Genomic DNA, 26,516 nt, shown 5'->3' with positions numbered 1-26,516 from the left:
ACTTACAATATCCCCTTCCTCCGTCTTGACCGGTGTGCAGCATTTGACATGTTTGACCATACCGTGCTCCTCCAGCACCTCTTCGGCTGAGAAGGGACTGCTCTCACTTTGCTTTTATCTATCTAATCATAGCTAAAGTATCACTAGTAATGGCCTATCATTCTGTTTCTACAATGCTACCTCTGGTGTCCCCGAGGGATCTATTTAAAAAATTTTTTTTAGTGTACCCAATTCATTTTTCTCAATTAAGGGGCAATTTAGTGTGGACAATCCACCTACCCTGAACGTCTTTGGATCGTGGGGGCGAAACCCACGCAAACACGGGGAGAATGTACAAACTCCACAAGGACAGTGACCCAGAGCCGGGATCGAACCTGGGACCTCGGCTCCGTGAGGCAGCAGTGCTAACCACTGCACCACTGTGCTGCCCACCAAGGGATCTATTCTTGCCCCCCTCTTATTTCATACCCACATTTCTTTCCCCTCGGCGATATCATCTGTAAGTACGGTGTTAGTTTTCACCTGTACTGATGACACAGTTCTACCTCATCATTACCTCTCTCGACTCCCCCATTGTTGTTCAGTAATTAGACTGCTTAATCAACACCCAGTAAACACTTCCTTCAATTAGATATTGAGGAAAACTGCATTAATTCAGGCAAGCGGAGAATATTCTATCACACTCCTGACTTGTGCATTTTTGTATTGTGTCCATTAGATGGTGAAAACTGCCAGTGGTATAATTACAGATTTATTCCTTCTAAACTTATCAGGAGAGTGCATCTTGAGCTGATAAATACAGGATGAAACCCTGTTTGCTACAGGTCCAGTATGCATGTTCGGCACAGTTTGAGATGCTCAATTAAGAGCGCTCCATGTGAAACAGGGCTTTGCCTCAAGTATAAGATTTGCTTTCTTACCCCCAGCCCCACCTCCATCCAAATACTGGTATGTATCTGTTAAATAAACCTTATAGATCAAAATCTTGGAACTACCTCTGACATCACATGAACTCCAGCAGCTCAAGAAGGTAGCTTACCACCATCTCCAAGATAATACGGGATGGGCAATAATGGCAGTGATGTTCTCATTCTCAAGAATGTATACCAAAGAATGTATACAGGTGATTACCTGTAAAACTCACAAATTAGTTGTACAATGCTTTGGGGCATCCTGAATTGTGGAAAGTTGTGAATATAAACCTTCCTTCCAACTTTCCTTCTTCCTAAGCTACACCTATCCATCCTACATGGACTTTATCTTTGCTGTGTCCCGACTATGTTAAATGAAGACTCACTGTGCCATTTCTAACTTGGATGGCTTGTAACTGGAATTCCCTGCAGGCTTGATGGGCTATGTAGTTTCCTATACTGTTGAGACTCCTCTTCCTTCTCCTTTTGCAATCTGCAGGCTTTTTAAAGCCAATCTTGGCATTGCCCAATTCTTGCTGGTGAGCCATTCACCAAGGTTTTTTCCCGTTGACCCCGATTTCCTTTCAGAAGGGTTCTTTAGGAATTGCTGAATTTTGATAATGCCTCCAAGTTAAGTTTTGAGATTTCAGTCCTATGGTTCCCTGTCCTATCACTCCCATGGTTTTCCATCAATATATCCCTATCAATGGGATGATCAGCAAATGACTTTTAGCATATGCTATGAAAATCTCACAAAGCCCCTCTTCCAAGTTACTGCTGAGCAATTTCCTCCTGATATATAAAAAAAACCCTCAGTCGCACACAGGAATGCCCTCAACAATCAATCAGTAAAATATTATGTCTCCTTCAGAGGTTGTGGCTGTTTAGATTTGGACGGTTCCAGCTTCAAATTGTGGATCAGCAGTACCAATTAGAGCAATTAGCCTCCAAGCCTCTCAACCTTGTGTGTTTGGGGGGGAGGGGCGGGGGGGAAGTGGTTCGGGGAAGATGGGAAAATAGAGGAATATCCACTGGCCCCTGATGGAAGCCCTTGAACTTAGTAACTTTCTTATATAACATGAGAAAACATCCTGGAATTTGGCTTGAACCCACAACCTTGTGCACCAGAGAAGATAATCTACTTCTCTGAGAATGCTCCTAATTAATTCAAGCTGATCCGTGTTATCAGTATTCTATTTTGAGATTGGTAATTGTTTTAACTTTTTTTAAGTTTAAAGTTTTAAGTTTGAATGGTATGTCTAATTCTGAGAATTTCTCCTTTATAATCCACTGGAATGTTGCTAAATTGTTTTAAGCATAATTTAATAAATTAATAATCCCATGATACGAATGAATAAATTGGATTCATAGGGTGGGGTAAATTGCCAGCACGGGATATAGCTTCAGTAGGTCATGTGGCTTAAGGAAGAGGCTTCTTGCAAGTGGGTTGTGTACGGTTGCATATCAGGTCAAAAATAGTTTTTGAAATGAACAGTGTGCTTTAATTCAGAAATTATAAACCATATGAGAGCATTTTTATCAAATTCATAGTTGTGATAGGACTCTCAACTCCCTAACCACCTCAGTCCCCAGGTTTTGGACAAAGCTCGGCACAACATCGAGGGCCGAAGGGCCTGTTCTGTGCTGTACTGTTCTGTGTTCCATGTTCACTGTCTTATTGAAAGCTGGCATCTCAGCTGGTGCAGGGCTCTCTCAGTACTGTACTAATGTGTCAGCCCAGGGTTTTTTAATACTCAAATCCCTGGAGTAGGACTTGAACCAACAATCTTCTGACTGTGATAGTTCAGGTCTGCATGTTTGGAAACTTCCAGGCTATCGTGTTAAGCTCCAGGACAATTAGTTCCTCTGGTGGGATCTTCAGCAGTCCTTGTTACCAGCGGTTTCTTCCCCTCTCAGGGGTGTGTGGCCTGCATCACAGTTGCCAAGGGTACAGCTAACCTACCTCTTGGATCAAGAGGGTTTACAATGCAATGTGTTTTGAAGTTAGCTGTTTCTCAGTTAGTTATGAAAACATGCGGCATATTATGTTTCTAATTTTTGAGAATTTTGCCTTTAGTCCCGAGCCTTGAAGAAACTGTTATTTACTTTTCCATTTCAGAGTTGTTTTTTATTTGGTGTGTGCAGTTCCCACAAGATGCCCACCATTCTAGAGCTACAGGAATGATTTCATAGATTTTTTTTTATTAAGCAGTCAAGCTGAGGATGGCCAGCATGTTTATTTCAGGTTTTGAAAATGGTATAGGGCTTGATGAAAACCTTGAATGACCTGTTACTCGATAAATTTTGCATGAGGTGCAGCATTTGGCCCATTGTAGCTCAACAGTTCACAATTCCTTAATTCATCCTCGGGGTGTGGGTGTTGCTGGTAAAACCAGCATTTATAGCCCGTTCCTAATTACCCTTGAGAAGGTGGTGATGAGCCGCCTTGAACCGCTATAGTCCTATGTGTTAAAGGTGCTCCCACAGTGATGTTAGGGAGGGAGTTCCAGGATTTTGATTCTGTGATGATAAAGGAATGGCTAATGTTGGATGCTGTGCGATTTGCCGAGAAACCGGGGCTGATTGTGCTGACGGTTTTTTTGGCAACCCTTGTCCTACTTTGTGGGTGGGGGGGGGAAGCTCTGCATTATATCATCAGTGGTTATATCAACGGTTAGTACTGCTCCCTCACAGCACCAGGGACCTGGGTTAAATTTTGGCCTTGGGTGACTGTGTAGAGTTTGCACATTTTCCCCTTGTCTGCATGGGTTTCCTTTGGGTGCTTGGGTTTCCTCCCACAGTTCAAAGTTGTGCAGGTTAGATGGATTGGCCATGCTAAACTGCCCCTTAGTGGGAGTATGAGAAGCTGAAGGGCAGGGAGCTGATGTGTGGAAGTCTACAAGCCCCTTGCTCTGAGAACCTTCCTTAAATTATGTGTTTGGTGACACCCCGCATGTGTTCTCAAAAATCTGAATTATGTAGGAGAAAATGAAGAAAGGGAAGGATTGTGTGATCAGCCCAACTATCCTCTTTCCCAATAGCCCTGCAACTTTCTCCTGTTTAAGTAGAGGCAAAGGTTCCGTCGGAGAATACTATAAAATCTGCTTCCACCATCCAGATCATCGTAACTCAAGAGTAAAAATAATCCTCCTCATCTCCTCAACAGCACCATTAACTGTGTCAGGCCCTGAAAGGAAAGACTATTTAGATTAATCAGATCTTGGTAATTGAATATTCCCCAAAAATTAAACTCTTTCCTGCCAGGGTCCCAGGTTCGATTCCTGGCTTGGGTCACTGTCTGCGGAGTCGACACGTTTTCCTCCGGGTGCCCGGTTTTGCTCCCACAAGTCCCGGAAGACGTGCTGTTATTGGTAATTTGGACATTCTGAATTCTGGCTCTCTGTACCCGAACAGGCGCTGGAATGTGGCGACTAGGGGCTTTTCACAGTAACTCCATTGCAGTGTTAATGTAAGCCTACTTGTGACGATAAAGATTATTATTATTTATGCCTTAAATCATAAGTTTTCAGACTTTGTTCAAGAGTGTAAAGTAAGTGGAGAACATTTGAAGGATTTGCCTTTGGAATCCATAAATATCTTCCTTATTTCTGCACCCTGATTGCTAAATTGAAATTTATTGAGTTCTACTTTAAATTCATTAATTTCCAGAACCTTTAATGGAAATCTGCCCTTCAATTTTTTTGCCATCAACTGGCTTTGGAAATCCAAACTAGACATTGCAGAATCACAATTTTCTGGCATACATGTGAGTCTAGACCTACAACAATGTGGTTGACTTTTAAATAGCTAACAAACCACTCAGTTCAAGGGCAATTAGGGACGTGAAACGAATGCTAGCATTGCCAGCGTAGCCCACATTCCATGAAGGAATTTTTTTTAATGCCCTACTCGCCTCATCTTTTCCCCTTTAGAGGCAGGTGCAGATTTGCACTTGGAGGTGCCCATTTAGATTGATGTTGATAGCAGGAGTACCACAATTTTCACCTCTTCTCTCCAAACTTATCCCATTGGATACCTTCCCGATCACAGCTACTATTACTAATCTTTATGCTAGCTAACGTTGCCAATTATGTACTCCGACATCAGCCCCAGAACAATCTCTTTGCTACATACAGTTATGTTTGCCCAAGTCATAGTATGGAGACTACCCTAGACAGAATTACCAATGATATCCTCTGACTTGTGCATTAATCACCCTCATCCCCCATGATTGCCTAATTTTCTCAAACACTCCCAGGGCTGGTACAGAATGGATTGGATACAGAGTAAAGTTCTCTCTACACTGCCCCATCAAAAACTCCCAGGACAGGTACAGCATGAGGAAGATGTAATTTGTGAGGGAGGAGCCTTGCGTGGGCCATGAGCATAGGCATTATCAGTCAGGCTTTGTGGTCTGTTTTGGTGCTGTAAATTTTGTAATAAGGATTTTTTATGGGAGTTACTACCTCCTATGTACCCCGGCAAATATCTACGGAAGTTGTGACTGGCATGTTGGAAACGTCACAGCCCCAAACAAACTTTTCAGCTAACAATCACTTTTATCCCATCGGCTCAGGGCAGATTGCAGTGTCCTGATCTACTACTGCGGCCAGCTGCAAAATATTTAACCTTTGGTTCTTGAGGAACCCGTGGGAAACCCATTTCAGCAGCTGGCAGCTGCATTTGGTTTTATTTTTTACGTGGCTTGTTTCTGTTCTGAGACTAATGTCACTGGTCATTGAAGTTCACATGGAGTGTGGAGGAGGTGGGACTGCTTGTTATTTTTTATATAATATATGCATTTCAAAAAGCACAACAAACCAAAATAGTCAATTATTTTGGCTCCAGGCTTGGCCTTGAGCTGAAACCCTTATGTTTGTGTCTAGGTTGTGTGATGACTCCTGTAGCTGTGAATTTCAGTCTTCTAGGTTTATGATTCCTAATACATGAGACTTTGTCAGCCATGGGGCAGTGTGTAACACACTCGGTCTAGGATTTGGGTCCTAACTCCAGAGACTTGAGCACGAACTTTAGGTTGACGCTCCATAGTGTAGTTCTGACGGCGAGCAACTTTGTCAGAGGTGCGAGCGCCAAATGAGATATTAAACTGAGACACTATGGGTGCAATTCTCTAGAAAAATTTCTAAGTTCATTTGTGGTGGGTTTTTCAGGGCGTTTCCTGCCAGGAGACCCCCTGGGTGCCATTCCGCTTGGCCCACATTTGTGTGGACCAGTGCGGAATGGTGCCCGGCTGCGGCCTCGCTGGGGAGGCCAGTGGATCCTGGGTAAGTTAAAACCGGCTTTGATGCACGCCATTTGGTCACGCCCTTTGTTGGTGTGTTTCTGACTCAGATGCCTCACGGGACTTGGGTGGATCCTGTGAGGTGCAAAGACTGCTGGGAAGCCCGTGAGAGGCACCTCCTGGCATTCACTGACCTCACCGTGCTCGAGCAAGAGCGCAACGTGGCTGCTTGATCACGCCCTATGTCTGCCCCTTCAGGCGGATGCAAAAGATCTCATTGTGCTATTTTGAGAAAGAACAGGGGAGTTTCCCCAGTGTCTTGGGATAATAGTTATCCCTCAATTGACATCACTAAAAACAGATTATCTGGTTATTGTTGCATAGCTGTGGTGGCCATTGCTATCTACAAATTGGGTGCTGTGCTTCCTTAATTACAAAAATGACCACATGTCCAAAGTGCTTAATTGGCCACCAAATGTTGTGGGATGTCTTGAAGTCATGAAAACACTATTTGCATTCAAATCTTTCATTTATGGTAGAACCCCATTGTATGTTCCATCTCAGCAGTTCATGTACAACCGACTTGAGCCGTGGCTAGCGATTAGGACTTCTTTTTAGAAAGAGTGCCTAAAATAAACACTATTATGATGTCCAAGCTGAAAAAAAATTAAAGAATCAAATAAAGGCATAACTGTAGCTCAGGGAAAAAAGTTAATTCAAAATCTAGGGATATTATGCTTTTATTTATGGTGTAAAATGTCATATGCTTGAACTAACTTGCACATAAAACTGAAAAAATGCTTTTTATCTGTGTTTTTATAACGGATCTTGTATTAAATTGATTTTTTTACTATAATTTGTTAGTAAAGTAATTTTCAAATTAATTCTCATGATTTAAAAGTTTCTAATATCACATTGAGAATAATTTATCATCTCAGCTATATTCAAAACAATAATGCTCGCAACCATAAAATCTGTTCCTTGCACCATAGGCATTATATATAATCACGGTGTAACTGTATCATTCAAACCAGTTCAGTTAGTGTGATGTTTTTCGTTAAACTAATCATTTGAAATCATAAACTGCAGCATAATTAAACTTTTACCCTCACAATAAAACATGGGGCTTTGACAAGTGAAGCCTGACAGTGTAGAAATTACATTTTTGATTAGCAGATGAATAATTTGAGAAGGAAAATTGTGTTGGCATCTAATTCTTTGATTTGTAATTTTCTTGACTTAACATTGGAGGCTTTTTTCATGAAAATGACCAGCTGGAAAAGTTTGGGAGCCACAAATAAGTTATTAAAGGAGCACAAACAACTCTGGATTCCCTTGTTCCAAATGAAATGAAAAAATGAAAATCGCTTATTGTCACGAGTAGGCTTCAATGAAGTTACTGTGAAAAGCCCCTAGTCACCACATTCCGGTGCCTGTCCGGGGAGGCTGGTACGGGAATCGAACCGTGCTGCTGGCCTGCTTGGTCTGCTTTAAAAACCAGCGATTTAGCCGAGTGAGCTAAACCAGCTTTGCTTTGTCAGTGTTCCATATGCAAAAGTACATCTGGTTTGTACATAGTGAGATCCCACATGCGATCAGACAAAGGAATGGTTAATCTCTTTCTTGGATCAAGTGATAAATGTTGGACACCAGGGGAATTCCATCCTATTGTGGGATGGGACCTTTTAGCATCCACCTGTGAGGGAAGTTGGCATCTGCAAGAAATTTGTGCTCCCTCCGTATCACACTGGGGCATCACCTCAGATTTACCTGCTTGAAGCTTAGAGTAGGGCTCAAACCCCATAGCAGTCTTATTGTGGCAAGATTGTGCTTGGAATGACAAAATGCAGGGTGTCTCAGTGACTAAAGCCTTATTTGGGTCAGACCAGACCCAGCCAGCAGCCTCAAACTCTACCATTTCTTTATGATCTCCATGTTACTTTGTTCTGTCAAGCATCTTCATGTGAAGCTGACCTATGCTAGCTCCAGGTTTGGCAACACCTCAGTTTAACATTTTTCAGCCTTGTATCCAAATACCTCCACAGCTTTCCCGCTCCTTAACTCTGTATGTAACCTCCTCCAATCTGACAAACCTCAAATACCTGCAATTTCCAATTCTGGCCTCTTTGCACGTCGCCAATTTTCATTTCTTCACCACCTGCAGCCATGCCTTCAGCTGTCAAGATCCGAAATCCTAGAATTCCCTCCCTAAACCCTTTCCACCTCTCCCACCTCTTGGTTAAAACCTACCTCTTTGATCAAGTTATTTGTCACTTGTCCTATTTTCTGATGTGGCTTGGCACCAAATTTCGTCTGAGGCTCATGTTAAGCACTTTGGATTGCTTTATGATGGCATTGTTTAAATACAAGTTTTCATCATTAACACCTGCAAACAGCTAGTACCCCATTCTGTTTTCCTTGCTCTTTTCTCTCCCCTTCCAGCTTCAACCCCCTTCTGGTGGACGGCGTACAGACTACGAAAATTCAGAGTCAATCTCTTGTCTTCTGTACTGTGAGCAGAAATTCAGCCAGATGGAGGGGGCTAAATGTAATTTTAGCCTCTGAGAAAAAGTCTCCGCCTGAGTTCCTCCTCTTGATCACTCTGACTCCTGCTGGAAAGCACATTGTGTGCTGGTATTGAGAAAGAAGGGAATGGTGTATTCCTGTGCTGCCCCATGCAGTTGAATAGCCCAACAACATTCACTGCCTGAGAGTCAGTGAAGAAAAATGGTCAACGGGCAGGGGTAGTAGATGATGGCTGGGCCAGTTGAATCATACTTATCCCAGCAAGGAGTCAGTGTCTTCTGGAAGGGGGAATTATACCTGTGTGGGATTGGAACCAGGTGCTAACTGCTAATCCAGGCTGTCTCTGTAACCCTCCCTACTGGTAATGTCTGACTGGTGTCATCCGGTAATTTATCCTTTTTTTTTTTCTCCCCATTTTCTCCATTCAGTGACTTCCTGATTCTTCCTGGTTTCATTGACTTCGCTGCTGATGAAGTGGTGAGTTATGAAAATCATACATTTCCAGACAGGCATGGAGAGCAGGATTGGTCATTGCATTATTTTAGGTCAGCAAATCCCTGTCACTGTCCTTCATCTTCAAACTAGACTATGGGAAACCTACACAGCCTTTCCTTTGTGCGCACGTTCCTCCATCGTTCCCTCTGTTTTCTTAATCTTCTCTTGTACAATCTGTCTCTGTTATGTCTCTGACTCTTTAAAACATCTCCCGCTATCCCCATCACTTTCGGGACCCCCTCCAGTTACTTTCCTCCTGTAGTATCGCACTCTATTGATCTGAAATATGGGTGCAGGGGGTTCCCAAAGTGCACACTGGGGTGTTGTAGAATACATCTGGTGATCTTCCTACTCCCTCTACTACTGGGACCATTCTGCATTTTAGGGCTCTGCTTTCCAACTAGAAAGGTAGGGGAGCAGGGTTTTTAATTTTTGGCAATGTCCTTGCACTGAAAGATCAGGGCACGTTGGCTTTATGTCCAACTTATGAGTGTGTGTCGATACTGATTTTTGAGTTGTGTCTCATGAGCAGCATTTCAATTTCCCCCTGCCCCACCAGGATCTGACCTCTGCTCTTACCAAGAAAATCACTCTGAAGACTCCTCTCATCTCCTCTCCCATGGACACAGTGACAGAGTCTAGCATGGCAATTGCAATGGGGGTGAGTGTCAAGAAAACCAGCCGGTGTTCTTTTTTGCTGTGCGGATTCTATAAGTGGGCTGTATTTGTACCAGACAACAGATTTAAGATGATTGACAAAAGAACATGGGAATACTACACTCCTGTATGCTTCACCCGATGCCGGTGTCTATGTATTTACATTGTATACTTTGTGTTGCCCTATTATGTATTTTCTTTTTCTTTTCATGTACTTAATGATCTGTTTGAGCTGCTCGCAGAAAAATACTTTTCACTGTACCTCAGTACAGGTGACAATAAACAAATCCAAGGAAACTTTTTACAGTCGAGTCGTTTAGCAGCACGTTGTCATGAACTGCCTGAAAGAGTAGTGAAAACAGATTTAACATTCAAAAGAGAGTTGAATAAATATGTGAAGAGAAAGATTTACAAGATTATGGAGAAAAGTGCAGAGAAGTTAGATTGATTGGACAGCTACGAGCACTTTTAAAATGTATTCATGGGATGATATTGTGTGACTTGGAGGAGAACTTGTAGGTTTTGGTGTTACAGAGCACCCGTTGCCCTCGTCCTTCTAGATCTCCGGTTTGGAAGGTGCTATCGAAGGAGCCGTGGCAACTTGCTGCACTGCATCTTGTAGGTGGTACATACAGCTGCCATTCTGTACCTTTGCTGGAGGGAATAAATATTTAAAATGGTGGAAGGAGTGCCAATCAAGCAGAATGGGATCAAGTATCTTGCGTGTTTTTGGAGCTGCACTCATCCAGGCAAGGGGAGAGTATTCCATTACACTCCTGACTTGTGCTTGTAGATTGTGGACAGACATTGGGGAGTTGGGAATTTTTTTCATTATGCCCAGCCACTGACCTCTTGTAGCCACAGTACATTTGCGACTGGTCAGATCAATGGTGGCCCCAGGCTGTTGGGGGGTTCAGTGATGGTAATGGAGTTGGAATACTGTGAACCGTTTTGGTCCTCTTATCTAAGGAAAGGTACTGGCATTAGAGGCAGTCAAGAGAAGGTTCGCTAGGTTGATCCTGGATGTGGGGGGGATTTTCTTATGAAGAGAGGTAAGTAGGTTGGGCCTGTAGTCATTGGAATTTAGAAGTATGAATGCTGACCTTATTGAGACATATAGGATTCTCAGGGAGGCGTGACAGGGTAGATGCCGAGAGGATGTTTCCCCTTGTGGGAGCGCCCAGGACATAATCTCAGTGTAAGGGTCGCCCATTTAAGACAAGATGAGGAGGAATTTCTTCTTTCAGGTGTGGATCAGTGAAATTCTTTGTTGCAGGAAACTGTGGAGGCTGGGATGTTAAGTATGTTCAAGGCAGAGACGGACAGATTTTAAAAGAGAATAAAGGGTAATGGGGATAAGACGGGAAAGTGAAGTTGAGGATTATTGTATCAGATCATTCTTGATCTCATTGAATGGTGGAGCAGACTCAATGGGCTGAATTGTCCATGGTAAAAGGGATTACATTCTCTTGTTGTCCTTGTGCGGCACAAATGTTATCAGTCACATATCAGCCCAAGTCTGAATACTATTCAGGAGTTGCTGCATCGACTGCTTCAGTGCTACCAAAGGCAGAATGGGCCAGATGACTTCCTTCTGTGGTCTATTGTGTTTTATTATTTTATGATTCTATGATAATGTATGCTAAGGCTCACTTGTGATCCACTCACTGTTTCGGAACATCTTTCTTAGAAACGTGCTGCACTTGGAGCTAGCAACAAAGAAACTGCCTCATGTCTTTCATTGTCTGGTGTCTACTTGGAATGTTTGAGAAATGTTCTAACTAGACGTACACTTGTAACGTTTTAGACCAGAGATATATAGTTATTTGCAGCATAGAAACACTCAATTCAGTCCAACTGGTTTATACTAGTCTTCATGCTCCACACATGTCTCCAGCTATCCCTCTTCATCTAACTCTATCAACAATCTATTCCTTTCTCCCTCGTGCTGTCCTAGCTTCTACTTAAATGTGTCTTGTGATACCTCAGCCAATATGTGTGTTAGCAAGGTCCACATTCTAACAATGTTTTTGGCTGAAACGGTTTCTCCAGAATTTCCGATTGAAAATATTAGTAACCATCTTCATATTTATGTCCTTGAGTTTGGATCTCCCACTCAATTGGGAACATTTTTCTGCAATTAGGCTATCAAATCTTTTAATAATCTAGAGTGTAAAGAGTTCCAGCCTGTTCAGTCTTTTCTGATAAGTTATGACCTCTTTGTTTAGATATCATAAATCTTTTCTACACCTTCTCCAGGCTCATGACATTGTTTTGTAATGTGAAGATGAAACTATGAACACTACTCCCAAGTATGGTTTAGCCAAGATTTGATACAAGTTTTGACAATTGTTGCTTGCCTCAAATTGGCAATTCATATTTATTTTGAAAATGCTTCAAGAAATGTTGCCTTGTGAAGGAAATGGATAAATAAATAGGTAGAATTCATATATATTTAGGACATTATACTATAAAATTGAGAAAGTGGACACATATTGTGGGTGGCACGGTAGCACAGTGGTTAGCATGTTTGCTTCACAGCTCCAGGGTCCCAGGTTCAATTCCCAGCTTGGGTCACTGTCTGTGCGGAGTCTGCACAGATCTGCCCATGTCTGCTTGGGTTTCCTCCGGGTGCTCCAGTTTTCTCCCACAGTCCAAAGATGTGCAGGTTAGATGAATTGGCCATGCTAAATTGCCCTTAGTGTCCAAAACGGTTGGGTGGGGTTACTGGGTTACAGGAATAGGGCATATGTAGGGTCCTTTTTCCAAGGGCCAGTGCAAACTTGATGGCCCGAATGGCCTCCTTCTGCACTGTGAATTCCATGATATTCATGGAAAGTTATTTTTATCCAAACCTTAAGACATGTACATATGGGCATCACTAGCTCACGCCTTTGGTTCCAACAGATTTTAAACAGACATAGTCTGTGCCATGCATAAGGTAACACCAGTACCTTTCAAGTTCTCTTCGCATCAAGGGATTTTGGATAAGGTAAAGATAAGCTCTAAAATTCATTTTCAAAGCAACTTTAGGAGCATTTACGATGGTATTATCTCTCCTTATCTATTAAGAAGACACTCTTGGGAACTTAACTCAGAAAATTCGACATAATCAAAGGACTATAACATACTGCAAATTAGAAAAACAGACCTTAGAAAGTGGAAGCACTCTTAAAAGGTTAAAGTCACTATTATGGAAAAATAGAAACAATTGAAGGTGACAGGAAACATTTTAGACTTATTTAAGAACATGGTGAGCAGATATCAGACTCTCAACGTGTGTACAATAAAACCATTAAACAATAATGAATGATGAGGAAAAACCTAAAGCAGGAGTTTAATGAAAGAGGCAACATCCATTGCTGCTAAATCTAGTTTAGAAGGGTATAAATGTTCCAGTTTCTTTTCAGAAAATTAAAGATATTGTAGAAGGTCACTGAGAAACCCCCCTCAATGTTTCTTTGGTTGTCAAGGGGTTGGATATTATAAAGCAGACAACTTTGTATCCATCTGCCCAATAACTGATGCAATCAGGGATTCAGGTAACCTACATTGAATGTCAATGGTATTTTTGACTGTTATTAGCTGTAGCATTGTATTTTTAAAGTTTTATTGGATTCTGTATTAGAATCCAGGCTATATATTTTTTACCTTGTATCGTCATTAATGTTGCAATGCACTTATTCACTTCAAGTGTATTGCATGTTATATAGTTCTGTAATAAACTTATAAATAAATTAATAAATTACAACGTCTCATGTAGTCATCTGCATGCAGTATAAGAACTCACCTCCCTTGTGTTTTCTGAAAGCGGGACAATACAGTTTTTGAAGAGAGACCCCTGTAATATTGGCCAGGCTATCCAGAAAAAGGTAATAATTAAGTCTTCTCCCTTGGTGAAACTTTCTCAGACCCCAAATAAGTGTCTGTGTGAAGTGGATGGCTTGAACTCAGGTGAGGTGGGGAGGTGATTGTTGAAGTAGTGCACCTGATTGAGGACAGTCTCCATTTGGGGCTAGAGTTACAATCCAATTCAGTCTCGGTTTTACATCGGGTATAAGGAGAGTGAAAAGTCAGTGGGGAAGCCTCCACTGGGGAAAAGACGAATGACCGTTGTTCTTTGTTCTTCAGGGAAAACAAATTCTCCTTCTCTCAATCTTAAAGGGGAATCTCCTTATTTTTAAACAGTGAGCCTGGTTCTAGTCTCTCCCACAAAAGGAGATATCCTCTGAATATCCACTCTGAGAATATCAAACTAAGCTAGAGTCACAGACAGACTCTCGGCGGTTGTGGCAAGGACTAAACAACATAACGGGCTACAAAGCGAAGCCGAGCAGTATCTCTGGCAGCAGTGCACCCCTCCCCGATGAACTTAATGCATTCTATGCTCGGTTTGAGCAGGTAACCAACAATCCGCTGTCGAGTGCCCCAGCAGCCCATAATTCACCCATACCCACCATCACAGTTTCCCAAGTCAGATCGGCCTTCCTGAAAGTGAACCCACGGAAGGCGATGGGCCCGGACGGGATCCCTGGTCGTGCACTCAGAGCCTGCGCATACCAATGGCAGAGGTATTCACAGACATCTTTAACCTATCCCTACTCCACTCCGAGGTCCCAACCTGCTTCAAGAAGACCACCATCATGCCGGTACCAAAGAAGAACCAGGCAACATGCCTCAATGACTACCGCCTGGTGGCCCTGACGTCAGTTGTAATGAAGTGCTTCGAGAGGCTGATCATGAAGCGCATCATCTCCATACTCCCGGAACGCCTTGACCCACTTCAATTCACATACCGTTGCAACCGGTCCACATCAGACGTCATTTCCCTGGCCCTACACTCATCCCTAGAGCATCTCGAAAACAAGGACTCCTACATCAGACTCCTATTTATTGACTACAGCTCTGCCTTCAACACCATAATCCCAGCCAAGCTCATATCAAAGCTCCAAAACCTAGGACTTGGCTCTCCACTCTGCAACTGGATCTTTGACTTTCTGACCAACAGACCACAGTCAGTAAGAATGAACACCAACACCTCCTCCACAATAGTCCTCAATACCGGTGCCCCGCAAGGCTGCGTACTTAGCCCCCTACTCTACTCCCTGTACACACACGACTGCATGGCAAAACTTGGTTCCAACTCCATCTACAAGTTTGCTGACGATACGACCATAGTGGGCCGGATCTCGAATAACGACGAGTCCGAATACAGGAGGGAGATAGAGAACCTAGTGGAGTGGTGTAACGACAACAATCTCTCCCTCAATGCCAGCAAAACTAAAGAGCTGGTCATCGACTTCAGGAAGCAAAGTACTGTACACACCCCTGTCAGCATCAATGGAGCCGAGGTGGAGATGGTTAGCAGTTTCAAATTCCTAGGGGTGCACATCACCAAAAATCTATCCTGGTCCACTCACGTCGATGCTATCACCAAGAAAGCACAACAGCGCCTATACTTCCTCAGGAAACTAAGGAAATTCGGCATGTCCACATTAACCCTTACCAACTTTTACAGATGCACTATAGAAAGCATCCTATCGGGCTGCATCACAGCCTGGTATGGCAACTGCTCGGCCCAGGACCGCAAGGAACTTCAGAGAGTCGTGAATACCGCCCAGTCCATCACACAAACCTGCCTCCCATCCATTGACTCCATCTACACCTCCCGCTGCCGGGGGAAAGCGGGCAGCATAATCAAGGATCCCTCCCACCCGGCTTACTCACTTTTCCAACTTCTTCCATCGGGCAGGAGATTCAGAAGTCTGAGAACACGCACAAACAGACTCAAAAACAGCTTCTTCCCCACTGTCACCAGACTCCTAAATGACCCTCTTATTGACTGACAACACTACACCCTGTATGCTTCCACCGATGCCAATGCTTATGTAGTTACATTGTATATCTTGTGTTGCCCTATTATGTATTCTCTTGTATTTTGTTTAATTCCCTTTTCTAATGATCTGTTGAGCTGCTTGCAGAAAAATACTTTTCACTGTACCTCGGTACACGTGACAATAAACAAATCCAATCCAATCCAAATCTGTCCAGTCCCCCCCGGATTGTTTCAATACCTCCCATTCTTTGAAACTCCATTGGGTATAAGCTCAATCCAGCTCAACCTTTCTTTTCAAAAATCAGTCGAGTGAACCTGCTGCTTCTCATGTAATTAGATTCTTTAAGTAAGGAGGCCTAAACTGTACACTGTACTCCAGATGTCTCAAACACCCAGTACAACTGTAGAATAACTTCCCTATTTTTATACTCTTATTTCTTTTGCAATAAATGCCCGCATTCCATTTGCCTCCCTAATAACTTGCTGGACCTGCGCACCAACATTTTGTGACTTGTGTACCAGGACACCTAGATCTCCTGAACTGTAGAGTTCTGCAGTTCCTCCCCATCCAAATATTTACTGCTTTTCTGTTCTTCCTGCCAAGTGGAGGAAGTCTCCATGATCCCATCTTCCACATAGTTGAGTTGTAATTTGTACTGGCCAGTGATGCTGAAAGAAAGGTTGGTGCAGGAAGAGATGGATGCATCCCATGGGGTGTAATACATAAATATGGGACGGGTTTCTCCATCCCCAGATTTCTGGTGCGACACACTGTCGAGATTCTCCGTTTCGCCGGTCAATGAGGTTTTCCATGGTGGGGCAGCCCCACGCCATTGGGAAACTTCCGGGCTGCTGGCAATCTGGAGAATCCCAACGGCGGAGAATTCAGCCCATGGAGTTTTTGAGACAGTGTAGAGGGAGCTGCACTTTATCTAACTTGTGCTGTATTTGGTGTGCTACTCTGCTCTGCTCCCTGCGCTCATTCTAGGGTTGCCTCATTCTAGGGTTGCATGACTTGTGATAACTTGAATAGAAATGTGATGTGGTGACGTTTTTACTTCGTCTTTCTCTCTCTAGCTAATGGGTGGAATTGGATTCATTCACCACAACTGCACCCCGGAGTTTCAAGCCAATGAGGTCCGCAAAGTTAAGGTGGGCTCCACACGCATGTTTTCATTTGTTGTAACTGGTTTAGTAGAACTGAAATTAATTGCAGAACATTGCAAAATATTTATTACATTTTATTTAATTAGGAATTTTTTGCAATTTATTTTGCACCTCTCGTAGTGCATTGCTCACGCTGAATCAAGGCTGCTGTACATCATAATCTACACAGTTTTAAAAACTTTCATCTGCCCAGTGGGCAACACTCTGCATCTGAGTTGGAATCGAGGCTGGTGCACTTCTCCCTCCCCCACCCCCCTCACATCTAAAAGTGCTGAATAAATATTGCATTGCATCACATGGAAGAATCACCATTTGTATTCTAGAACGTGCTTCTCTGCCTTGCCCACCCCATTCCCGGCCTCGCCCATTCCCTCCCTCTGCCTCGCCCATTCCCTCCCTCGGCCTCGCCCGCCCTATGATGAGACCGTGCTCAGGTGAGAAAGCCCATCCCCAGCCTGCGTGTGATTCATGCTTATGCATCTTGTCTCTTGCAGAAGTTTGAGCAGGGCTTCATTACCGACCCGGTAGTCATGAGCCTCCACCACACAGTTGGGGATGTCTTCGAAGCCAAATTGCGGCACGGCTTCTCAGGAATTCCAGTCACAGAAACAGGAAAGATGGGAAGCAAGTTGATGGGAATTGTCACCTCGCGGGATATCGACTTCTTGTCTGAGAAGGATTACGACACGGCCTTGAACGAGGTATAACAAGTACTCTTGTTATTACAATGTAAGAATGCTATAGAGGAGCAATGGTGTCAGGATTAAAGGGATAATTATTCCTTGTGTACTATACATGGTCAATGCTATCATGTATAAAGAGTGTGTGGTGTCTATCTGTGCGGGGAATGTGCTGACTCTTGGTCTTTCCTTGTTCAGGTGATGACGAAGCGGGAAGACCTGGTTGTTGCTCCAGCTGGTGTAACCCTCAAGGAAGCCAATGAAATTCTACAGCGCAGCAAGAAAGGTACCAGCACCATGATAACATGGTGCAGGGCTTAGACCATGAACTACGGTGTGGCAGTGGCGTCCCATTTGGAACTGGGGGGGTGGGCAGTGCTGGTAGTGGCAGACAAGGGGAAATGTGAATTGTGTGAGTGACTCGTATTGTCCTCAATGATTTAAAAAAAAAAAAAAAATTTAGAGTACCCAATTCATTTTTTCCAATTAAGGGGCAATTTAGCGTGGCCAATCCACCTACCCTGCACATCTTTGGGTTGTGGGGGTGAAACCCACGCAAACACGGGGAGAATGTGCAAACTCCACACGGACAGTGACCCAGAGCCGGGATCGAACCTGGGACCTCGGCGCCGTGAGGCAGCAGTGCTAACCACTGGCGCCACCGTGCTGCCCCTTCCTCAATGGTTCTTAAGTGACCAGTCCAGCCTACTGGTGCTGATGCCCCAGCTGTACCAGCGGACTTTCAACCTGTCTTTGGCTTGTTTGATATTCTGTCTTTCTATTCAGGCAAGCTGCCAATCGTTAATGACATGGATGAGCTGGTCTCCATCATTGCACGGACGGACTTAAAGAAGAATCGCGATTACCCACTGGCCTCAAAAGACTCGCGTAAACAGCTGCTGTGTGGCGCAGCTATCGGAACACGGGAGGATGATAAATACCGGCTGGACCTCTTGATGCAGGCTGGGGTGGATGCCGTTGTGTTGGTAGGAATCAATCAGGAATTTGGGGGATTTTGATAGCCATGGCTCAGCGATTGGCAGTGACTCCACCTTGAGACCAGCCTCCATTCATATCCAGTTCCATTGACAATGGCCCTTTAACTCAGTGCATTTCAAATTGGCATCTGGTTCCGAAGGTCAGAAATTCAAATCCCGCTCCAGTTTGACCCCCCCCTCCCCCTCCATCCACACGCAATTTCGAGGAAGTGCTGCACTGCCTGAAGTGCTGGCATTCAGTTGAAAATGTTAAAAATGAGATCCTATCTCTCCTTTCATGTGGGTACAAATTGAACTGTTTGAAGAAAGGGCAGAGGGAGAATGATTGGCTAGACAGGTTTTGTAATCTGCCTTTGTTCCATCGATTCCAGGATTCATCCCAGGGAAACTCCGTCTTCCAGATTAATATGATCCGTTACATTAAGCAAAAATATCCTGAGTTGCAGGTGGTTGGTGGGAATGGTAAGTGGAGATAAATATTGGCCGTGTCTTACCCTTTGCTCAGATAGTTTTAAGTTTCGCCGTCAGTTGTGGGTTAGAGCCCCACTTGAGGATTGGAGCACACAATCCAAGGTTGATACTCCATTGCACTAATGGAAATTTTATTTGGGCTGTATAAATGGGTGGGTAAGAGCTTATGATATGGTAGGGTGGACGTATGCTGTGGGCGGTGATTAAATGGTTAGATTAAGTCCATTTTGAAGGAAAATGTATCAAAGGTTGAGGCCAAATGGGGTTGGTCTGAATCTTTTTTCGTGCTCACACAAGCAAAATGAGAAGTTCTTAATCACTCATGTCCCATGCCTATTTGGAAGCACCTAGTCGTTTCTGCACAAAAATACAACTGTGTCGTCCACATGAGGAATCCTAGGGAATGGATTCCATTCTATTTTGATTATTGATTCTAATCCTCTCCTTTCACAGTGGTGACAGCAGCACAAGCCAAGAATCTGATTGATGCGGGAGTGGATGCTCTACGGGTTGGGATGGGCTGTGGCTCGATCTGCATCACTCAGGAAGGTGGGTCCAAACATTGGAGTTAAACCAGGAAATAAAAATGGGTGGAGCATGTTAGATCCAGTAATTCACTGCAGACTGGAATCTAGACCGGCTAGATGAGGTGAATATGTCTATACTTGATGTAAGGCTTCACCATGAAATGACATCACCTAGGGCTGCACGATGGCACAATGGTTAGCACTGCTGCCTCACAGCACCGAGGACCTGGGTTCGATTCCGGCCCCGGGTCACTGTCCCTGTGGAGTTTACACATTTTCCCCGTGTCTGTGTGGGTCTCACCCCCACAACCCAAAAGATGTGCAGGTTAGGTGGATTGGCCACAATATATTGCCCCTTATTGGGTACTCTGAATTTATTAAAAAAGGAAAGATGAACTGACCTCATTCCTGGATCTAGCTCCTGTTGCTTCCAGGTGACAGCACAAAAACATTCTGAATTTAGATCAGGATAAATAATTTGGGAGGTGAAAAAATGTGATACAGGAACAGGAAGCAATCATTCAGCCCCTTGGATCAACTCGCCAATTATTTATACACTGCAGATTCGAATTCGCAAAAAACAAAAAGTGGACTTCTCTACCAGTCAGTGGTTGCCAGTATGACATCCAGTGCTTACTCTGATTTAGCATTTTAACCAGTAGAATATTCCATGGAGTATAAATCTAGGAGGGTGGTGAGAAATTCTGAGCACCCTGATACTAATATCCACACTGCGGCCCCGAGCACGCTGACCAGCCCACCCACACCGAGCACCCTGACCGCCCACCCACACCGAGCACCCTGACCAGCCCACCCACACCGAGCACGCTGACCAGCCCACCCACACCGAGCACGCTGACCGCCCACCCACACAGAGCACCCTGACCAGCCCACCCACACCGAGCACCCTGACCAGCCCACCCACACCGAGCACCCTGACCGCCCACCCACACCGAGCACCCTGACCAGCCCACCCACACCGAGCACCCTGACCAGCCCACCCACACCGAGCACCCTGATCAGCCCACCCACACTGAGCACGCTGACCAGTCCACCCACACCGAGCACCCTGACCAGCCCAACCACACCGAGCACCCTGACCAGCCCACCCACACCGAGCACCCTGACCAGCCCAACCACACCGAGCACCCTGACCAGCCCAACCACACCGAGCACCCTGACCAGCCCAACCACACCGAGCACCCTGACCAGCCCAACCACACCGAGCACCCTTATCAGCCCCACCCACACCGAGCACACTGACCAGCCCACCCACACCGAGCACCCTGACCACACATCCACACTGAGGCCTCGAGCACCCTGACCAGCCCACCCACACCGAGCACCCTGACCAACCCACCCACACCGAGTCCTCGAGCACCCTGACCAGCCCACACACACCGAGCACCCTGACTGCCCCACCCACACCGAGCACCCTGACCAGTCCACCCACACCGAGCACCCTGACCAGCCTACCCACACCGAGCACCCTGACCAGTCCACCCACACCGAGCACCCTGATCAGCCCACCCACACCGAGTACCCTGACCACACATCCACACCGAGGCCCCGAGAACTCTGACCACACCCACCCACACTGTGCACCCTGTCCAGCCCACCCACACCGAGACCTCGAGCACCCTGACCAGCCCCACCCACACCGAGCACCCTGACCAGCCCACCCACACCGAGACCTCGAGCACCCTGAGCAGCCCATCCACACCAAGCACTCTGACCAGCCCATCCACACCGAGCGCCCTGACCACCCCACCCACACCGAGACCTCGAGCACCCTGACCAGCCCCACCCACACCGTGCACCCTGACCAGCCCACCCACACCGAGCACCCTGACCAGCCCACCCACACCGAGCACCCTGACCAGCCCACCCACACCGAGACCTCGAGCACCCTGAGCAGCCCATCCACACCAAGCACTCTGACCAGCCCATCCACACCGAGCGCCCTGACCACCCCACCCACACCGAGACCTCGAGCACCCTGACCAGCCCCACCCACACCGTGCACCCTGACCAGCCCACCCACACCGAGCACCCTGACCGCCCCACCCACACCGAGCACCCTGACCAGGCCACCCTGACCAGCCCCACCCACACCGAGCACCCTGACCAGCCCCACCTACACTGAGCACCCTGACCAGCCCCACCCACACCGAGCACTCTGACCAGCCCCACCCACACCGAGCACCCTGACCAGCCCCATCCACACCAAGCACCCTGACCAGCCCCACCCACACCGAGCACCCTGACCAGCCCACCCATACCGAGCACCCTGACCAGCCCACCCACACCGAGCACCCTGACCGTCCCACCCACACCGAGCACCCTGACCAGCCCACCCACACCGAGCACCCTGACCGCCCCACCCACACCGAGCACCCTGACCGCCCCACCCACACCGAGCACCCTGACCGCCCCACCCACACCGAGCACCCTGACCAGCCCACCCACACCGAGCACCCTGACCGCCCCACCCACACCGAGCACCCTGACCGCCCCACCCACACCGAGCACCCTGACCACCCCACCCACACCGAGACCTCGAGCACCCTGACCAGTCTACCCACATCGTGCACGTTGTCCAGCCCACCCACACCGTGCACGCTGTCCAGCCCACCCACACCGAACACTCTTGACCACCCCACCCACACCGAGACCTTGAGCACCCTGACCGCCCCACCCATGCCGTGCACCCTGACCGCCCCACCCACGCCGAGCACCCTGACCGCCCCACCCACGCCGAGCACCCTGACCAGCCCACCCGCACCGAGCACCCTGACCAACCCACCCGCACCGAGCACCCTGACCAGCCCACCCGCACCGAGCACCCTGACCAGCCCACCCACACCGAGCACCCTGACCAACCCACCCGCACCGAGCACCCTGACCAGCCCACCCTCACCGAGCACCCTGACCAGCCCACCCACACCGAGCACCCTGACCGGCCCACCCACACCGTGCACGTTGTCCAGCCCACCCACACCGTGCACGTTGTCCAGCCCACCCACACCGTGCACGTTGTCCAGCCCACCCACACCGTGCACGTTGTCCAGCCCACCCACACTGTGCACGTTGTCCAGCCCACCCACACCGTGCACGTTGTCCAGCCCACCCACACCGTGCACGTTGTCCAGCCCACCCACACCGTGCACGTTGTCCAGCCCACCCACACCGTGCACGCTGTCCAGCCCACCCACACCGTGCACGTTGTCCAGCCCACCCACACCGTGCACGTTGTCCAGCCCACCCATACCGTGCACGTTGTCCAGCCCACCCACACCGTGCACGTTGTCCAGCCCACCCACACCGTGCACGTTTTTCCAGCCCACCCACACCGTGCACGTTGTCCAGCCCACCCACACCGTGCACGTTGTCCAGCCCACCCACACCGTGCACGTTGTCCAGCCCACCCACACCGTGCACGCTGTCCAGCCCACCCACACCGAGCACCCTGACTGCCCACCCACACCGAGCACCCTGACCGCCCACCCACACCGAGCACCCTGACCGCCCCACCCACACCGAGCACCCTGACCGCCCCACCCATACCGAGCATCCTGACCGCCCCACCCACACTGAGCACCCTGACCGCCCCACCCACACTGAGCATCCTGACCGCCCCACCCACACTGAGCACCCTGACCGCCCACCCACACCGAGCACTCTGACCACCCCACCCATAACGAGCACCCTGACCGCCCCACCCACACTGAGCACCCTGACCAGCCCACCCACACCAAGTACCCTGACCAGCTCAACCACACCGAGTACCCTGACCAGCTCACCCACACCGAGTACCCTGACCAACTCACCCACACTGAGCACCCTGACCAGCTCACCCACACCGAGTACCCTGACCAGCCCACCCACACTGAGCACCCTGACCAGCCCACCCACACTGAGCACCCTGACCAGCTCACCCACACTGAGCACCCTGACCAGCTCACCCACACTGAGCACCCTGACCAGCTCACTCACGCTGAGCACCCTGACCAGCTCACCCACACTGAGCACCCTGACCAGCTCACCCACGCCGAGCACCCTGACCAGCCCACCCTCTCCGAGGGCACAAGGTCCCAGCCTCTGCACTTGCATCAGTGGCCCAATCAATAGAAACCTACGCTGTTAAAATTCGGATCAACAACAAACTAATACCGTAATGTTTTTTTTTAAATTTAGATTACCCAATTATTTTTTCCAATTAAGGGGCAATTTAGCGTGGCCAATCCACCTACTCTGCACATTTTTGGGTTGTGGGGGCGAAACCCACGCAAACACGGGGAGAATGTGCAAACTCCACACGGACAGTGACCCAGAGCCGGGATCGAACCTGGGACCTCAGCACCGTGAGGCGGTTGTGCTAACCACTAGGCCACCGTGCTGCCCCTAATACCATAATAGTGATAGAGGCTGCACCTGAAGATTAATTGAAAATGCAAATTGCACAGACTGGCTCAAGCGTTTTGGCAGAAGTTTGAGGAGTGTGTGTAGGGATAGATCCAATTGACATTTCAATGTTTTTTCTTTAAATGCCATTGGTCTGGATGAGAATTAGCTGATGGAAAGTGAGACAAACTGCAGTTGCTATTATGTAGCCAGTAGAGGACGCTGTTGCAGTTGTGTTGGGCAGCATTTCTACTTCCCTTGAAAGGTGTTGAGCATCATCACAGGCAGGCGAGTGACTGACTGAGAATTGTCAACTCCTTCAACACGGAGTCCAGAAGGTTTCTCAGGTGCAGTTACCAAATGTTGGTGATCATTGACCTGTTCATTAGTGACTGTGCAGAGCCCTGATCTAGTTCACATATTTCTTTTGTCTTCAGTATCGTATGATACAGATATTTGGGTCTGCCTGACTTTGCGTGCAGGATGTGGGTGTCACTGGCAATAGGTATTTATTACTTGTTACTCATGGCCCTGTCAAGATTGTAGTGATCCTTTTCCTTGAATCAGAAATCCTCGAAGTGGTGCTGGTCTCAACCGGCTCAGGTATGGATTCCAGGATACTGACCCACTAGCAATGGAAAGAAAGGACTGGCATTTCTACAACACCTTTCAGGGCCTCTGGGTGTTGCAGAGTACTTCATGGCAACTGTGACTTGGATGTAATGGTGAACCCATGAGATTGCTGCTCTCATCCCGCTTGGCAATTGTGATTGCAGGGGAGGGTGGCACTGTTGAAGTTGTGCTGGTGAGCTGCTGCAGTGCATCTTGTAGACCATAAGTACTGCAGCCACGGCTGGCAGGCTGAGTCCACTCGGGCACAGTTCAAGCAAACGGTTGTGTTGTAGATGGTGTTAAGCTTTGGGCTGTTCATCAACTTGTATTTATTTAACAGATTTAACCGCACAATATTGGAGGCAATACTTCAAAAGCAAATTGAGTGGAAACTTGAAGAAAATAAACTTGCAGGTCTATAAGGAATAGGGTGGGAATGGGACTAACTGACTTGCTGTGCAAAGAGCAGGCAAGGACTCCATGGGCCTAATTGGTATCTCCTGTGCCACCATGACTTGTGACTCTATTAGGTGGAGAGGGTTAAGAGATCTCTTGTCACCTCCCTCAGAGGACAGGAAATTGTTCATTGGCTTTACTTAATTTTGGAGCTCAACCCTGGGACTGGCACTCCTGAGACAAGTGGAGAGCAACACAAGAAATGCAGAGAATGAGCTTCTTCATCTGGACAATTAATTTCCATTTCAGTTATGGCCTGCGGCAGACCTCAGGGGACCGCAGTATACAAAGTGGCGGAATACGCCCGCCGGTTTGGCGTCCCTGTCATTGCCGATGGTGGAATCCAGACAGTTGGACATGTGGTGAAAGCTCTGGCCTTGGGAGCCTCGACAGGTATCTGCACGATATTTTATCTTCATTGTTTTGGCAAGATTGCAACAAGTAGTGTTCATATGAGTAATCCCAAGAGACCTTCCACACAGGAGCATGATGGTGTCAAAATTGAGGTATTAAAGCAATTGATCAGGAGCTTTGTCAAAGAAGAATATTTTTAGGGGTTTTCAAGGAGAGAGAAATGGGAATGGTTAGGAGGAAATTCCTGAGCTGGAGTTGGCAGATGAAACCACCAATGAAAATGGGGAATGTAAATTTGGTGTGCAGAGATTTCAGACGGATTTATACGATGGGGGAGAATGGGCAAAAGGTAATTAAGTTATTTGAACACAAGGATGAGAATTTTAAACTTAAGGTGCCAATGGACCAAGACTTGAGGCTTTTCAGGAGTGGCATGGATGGAAACCAAATTGGCGAATTTCAAACATGGAGTTGCTGGAAAGATGAGCACAGATTGTAGGCGGTGACAAAATGTTCAGGGTGTATGAAGAAGAAAAGGAGATTGGAGGCAGGACAGTAGTTTGCAAGAACCGAGGGCTCGAAGGTAAATGCTTGAGGGGAGTCATGATGATTGATCTGAAGGGGAGGGAAACGAGGAAGAGGAATCTGTTAGTATCAGCTAACATGGGGGCCAGAAGCGAAGTTTGGGTGGTTAGCAGTTTGGTGAGAGTTGCCAGGGATCAGGAGGTGGGTCTCATGGACGAGATGGCCTCAGCGGGGGCATGAGAGGAGGTGTATGAGAAAGTGGAGAAAGATGTGAGTTCAGGGCTAGAGCATGGGAAGCTTGGCTTGATGGGTTAAAGGGAGGAAGGGAAGTGTTGGAGGCAGCTAATCAAATGTTTCAATCTTTGTGATAAGAATGTGGAGGAAGGAAGGGAGAAGTATTTTAGAGGAATATTTTCAGTAGAGAAGAGAAGCTGGAGTTTTGCTTCACATGCTAGGATGATCCTGCAGTGTAGAGGGAGCTTTATTCTGTACAGAACCTACTCTCTATCTAATCTGTGTTGTATGATGAACCAATGCATATGATACAGCTGGGGTGGGAAACTGACAGTAATTAGCTCAACAGGAAAGCAACAAATTGTATTCTAATGAACCTAATTTAGCTCAAAGCCTCAATAAATTAACACATTTTTTTTCC

General features: G+C 46.9%; 1 protein-coding gene across 5 annotated transcripts in view; it reads left to right on the top strand.

Moving 5' to 3' along the window:
* LOC119973480 (inosine-5'-monophosphate dehydrogenase 1) overlaps positions 1-26,516 on the top strand; it is a 78,723-nt gene that overhangs the window by 37,566 nt on the left and 14,641 nt on the right. For all 5 annotated transcript variants that reach the window (XM_038811700.1, XM_038811698.1, XM_038811702.1 and 2 more), the window contains 9 exons: positions 9,108-9,156; positions 9,734-9,835; positions 16,745-16,819; positions 17,329-17,535; positions 17,713-17,800; positions 18,301-18,500; positions 18,884-18,974; positions 19,437-19,532; positions 25,232-25,375. In XM_038811700.1, the coding sequence (XP_038667628.1) occupies positions 9,108-9,156; positions 9,734-9,835; positions 16,745-16,819; positions 17,329-17,535; positions 17,713-17,800; positions 18,301-18,500; positions 18,884-18,974; positions 19,437-19,532; positions 25,232-25,375 (1,052 nt within the window). The remainder of the gene's footprint in view (positions 1-9,107; positions 9,157-9,733; positions 9,836-16,744; positions 16,820-17,328; positions 17,536-17,712; positions 17,801-18,300; positions 18,501-18,883; positions 18,975-19,436; positions 19,533-25,231; positions 25,376-26,516) is intronic.

Source organism: Scyliorhinus canicula, chromosome 11, assembly GCF_902713615.1.
Source record: "Scyliorhinus canicula chromosome 11, sScyCan1.1, whole genome shotgun sequence".
Taxonomy (NCBI): Eukaryota; Metazoa; Chordata; class Chondrichthyes; order Carcharhiniformes; family Scyliorhinidae; genus Scyliorhinus; species Scyliorhinus canicula.
This window is presented reverse-complemented; position numbering and strand designations above follow the sequence as displayed.